At 49.8% G+C, this 2,950-nt stretch overlaps 1 protein-coding gene across 1 annotated transcript; it reads left to right on the top strand.

The window, feature by feature from the left end:
- Window positions 1–646: 646 nt before the first annotated feature.
- On the top strand, window positions 647–2,032 carry LOC123256517 (probable E3 ubiquitin-protein ligase TRIML1). The gene is made up of 2 exons (XM_044685116.1): window positions 647–1,672; window positions 1,979–2,032. The coding sequence occupies exons 1-2, from the start codon at window positions 647–649 to the stop codon at window positions 2,030–2,032; spliced, it is 1,080 nt and encodes a 359-aa protein (XP_044541051.1).
- The last annotated feature ends 918 nt before the right edge of the window (window positions 2,033–2,950 follow it).

Below are 2,950 nucleotides of genomic sequence, written 5' to 3'. Positions count from 1 at the left end.
ACGGACTCCTGCAGAGCAAAGTCAACAGAGCCAGGAGAGCACTGAGCTGGGAACCAGCAAATACTCTCCAAGCAATGACTAGGCTCTTCCCTGGCAGGATGGTCAAGCCAGACCATTGCCATGGACTCATGGAGGAAAAGGCTTTCCACCACCAGAGTGAGGCCCTTGGAATGCAGACGGAAGCTTAGCACCAGCCAACTGATTACCATCATGGGATTTTCTTCACCCTTCCTCTTCCACAGCACCAGGAATAGGGACATATACTTTCTGCCAGAATGCCTGCTTAATAAGGAACACCAAATGACTTCTTGCCTCAGAGAGAGCCTGGGGGGATGGGGGAGGCAGGAAAGTGGGCCCTAACACCAACAGAATAGCAGGGCCAGGGGACCAAAGGTGTGAATCCAAGTTTCACACCCTCCTTAGTGTGAACCCAGGTGTCACACCCTCCTTGGTGTGAACACAGGTGTCAACCCTCCCTTGTTGTGAACTCTGGGGTGGAGCCCAGGGGGCCCAGGGACAAATAAAAAGTAATGCAGGCCAAGGAGCTGCTCACCTGAGAGCTGATCACTTGGGAGCTTGGCCCAGGAGCTGGAGCCTCTGAAGAGGAGAGTCTTGCCAAGGCAGGAAGGATTCGAGTCCTAGCAACATGGATATCAGCAAGGTGGCTGAGAAGCTCAGGTCAGAACTGACCTGTTCTATTTGCTTGGATCTCTTTGACTACGCAGTGACCCTTGACTGTGGACACAGCTTCTGCGAAGTGTGTGTCCTTCGGAGCTGGCTGCAGGCCCATGTGCATTGGACCTGCCCCCTGTGCAAGTCAAGCAGTCAGCCCAGAGTCTTAAAGCCCAACTGGCTCCTGAAGGACCTAGTCAGCTTCACTAGCAGGAGACTTCCTGGGCTGGGCGAGGAGGATGGTCAGGCTATCTGTGGTCAACACCAAGCCATTCAGAAGCTGTTCTGTGAAGATGATCACACCCCACTCTGTGTCTCCTGCTTAACCTCCGCGCAACACGAAGCTCATGGTGTGTATCCCCTAAAAGAGTCTGCTGAGACCTGCAAGGGACAGCTGCAGGAAGCCATTGGCTGTCTGTGGGCCAAGGTGAGACAGGCCCAAGTGTTGCTGGAGCAGGAGAAAAGGAGATGGAGGAAGTGTGCAATGGAGGCCCACACGCTGAGGTGGGTCATCCTGCCAGAATACATTAAGACCCACCCTACCTGGAAAGAGGAGGAACAACAGGTTCTCCTGGAGGAGGAAAAGAGAATCAATGTGAGGAGATTAGAGACCACCCAGGCCAGAATCCACTGCTATGTCCAAAGCCTCAAGAAGATGACTGGGGAACTCAAGAAGACTTTGGAGAAACCAGTCATGGAGATGCTCCTGGAATGGAGGAGCAGTATGGAAAGGAGTCAGGAGCTGCTGCTGCGCTGTCCAGAGCCTGCTGCCCTAGGCTGGACTGTGTGCGGAACCACTGGAATGAGGGAACTACTACTGGCCTTCCAAAGTCACATCAGTATGGATCCAGAAACAGCCCATTCCAATCTCATCTTCTCTGGAGATCTGAAGAGCGTGAGCATTGCCAGGCAGGGCATACTGGCCAACCTTCAAGGAGAGGTTCTTTCCATGCTGGGTGCTCAGAGCTTCACCTCAGGGAGTCATTATTGGGAGGTGGAGGTAGGAAGTGAGATGGAATGGGATGTGGGCATCTGTTTGGGATCAGGAAATGTCCAGGGCAACATAGAATGGGACATACTCTCTCTCCAGTACTTCAACCTGGAAGACCAATTCATACTGTGGATCTCTCACACCTTGGAAAAACCTGAGGAAACAGGACCCCTGCACAGGCTGGGCATTTTCCTCCACTATGAAGAGGGACAGTTGTCATTTTACAATGTGACAAAGGGCTGCCTGATCTATACTTTTCCCCCTCTCACCTTCCATGGTCCTGTCAGGCCTTTCTTCTCTCTTGGCCCTCCACAGGAAGAGAACCAGACCGGCACTCTCACCATCTGTCCACTGATCCCTCAGTACTGAGGGAGCTCATGCCTTTCCACCTTGCCTAGGCTCCAGGGCACCATTCAGGAAGATGATCCATCATGTGAAGAATCCATGAATGAGAAGCTTGGGGACCAGAAAGTTAACACCCAGAGAGATAAGCAATAGGAAGGGAATGGCAGAAGACTACCAACAGAAAATTTAAAAAAAAAAGAAGAAGAAGAAGAGATCTGGAGAGTGTGATAATTAGATGAAGTCTACACTGCCTATCTTTAGATTTAATCACCAAAGGTGAGAACATCTCTAATTTTGGGAGGTCCATAATCCACATGTGCTAGAGTGGGTGACAAATCAGAATAGACTGACTGCCCCCTAGGCAGTCCTATGAGAAGCATCTGTTGTGATTGGTCACGCAGGCTAGGGGAAGGCACAGGAAGTGACAAATAAGTGACCCCTTTGAAAAAAGAGAGTTGAGTTAATCAGGGAGGCTTCTGCTGGAGAGACAGGTCTTCTGCTGGTTTGTGAAGAAGTCCTGAAGGAGCCCTGCTGGTTTGTGGAGGAGTGCTGTCTGGGACCCTGAGACCTTGGTGACACTGTTCCACATGAGGATGAAGACTGAATCTTCCTGAACTTCTCTTAAGGAACTTCCTTTCCAAAGAGACTCTGTGAATGAAACTTTGCTTCATACATCTCTGGGGCCTTTTTCCAATGGAGGACTAGTCAAATCTGCCTGCTTTGAGCCAGGGGCTGGAGCAAATTACTCAGTGTGTTAAATCGCGTATCCTATCTTATTCTCTCTGTAATTTTCTCTTCTGAATTGCAAATAAACTTCCATAAAAGTCAATTTTGATTTGAGATTATTCTTAATTGAGGATTGATAATGGTTCAATCCTCTGGAGACCAATCTTTAATATATTCCACCCAAAACCCCTTTTCCCCAATACAAGAGTAATTTGG

Source organism: Gracilinanus agilis, unplaced genomic scaffold, assembly GCF_016433145.1.
Source record: "Gracilinanus agilis isolate LMUSP501 unplaced genomic scaffold, AgileGrace unplaced_scaffold60159, whole genome shotgun sequence".
NCBI classification, from domain to species: Eukaryota; Metazoa; Chordata; class Mammalia; order Didelphimorphia; family Didelphidae; genus Gracilinanus; species Gracilinanus agilis.
Note: the sequence above shows the minus strand (reverse complement) of the source record. Positions and strands in the feature narration are given on the sequence as shown.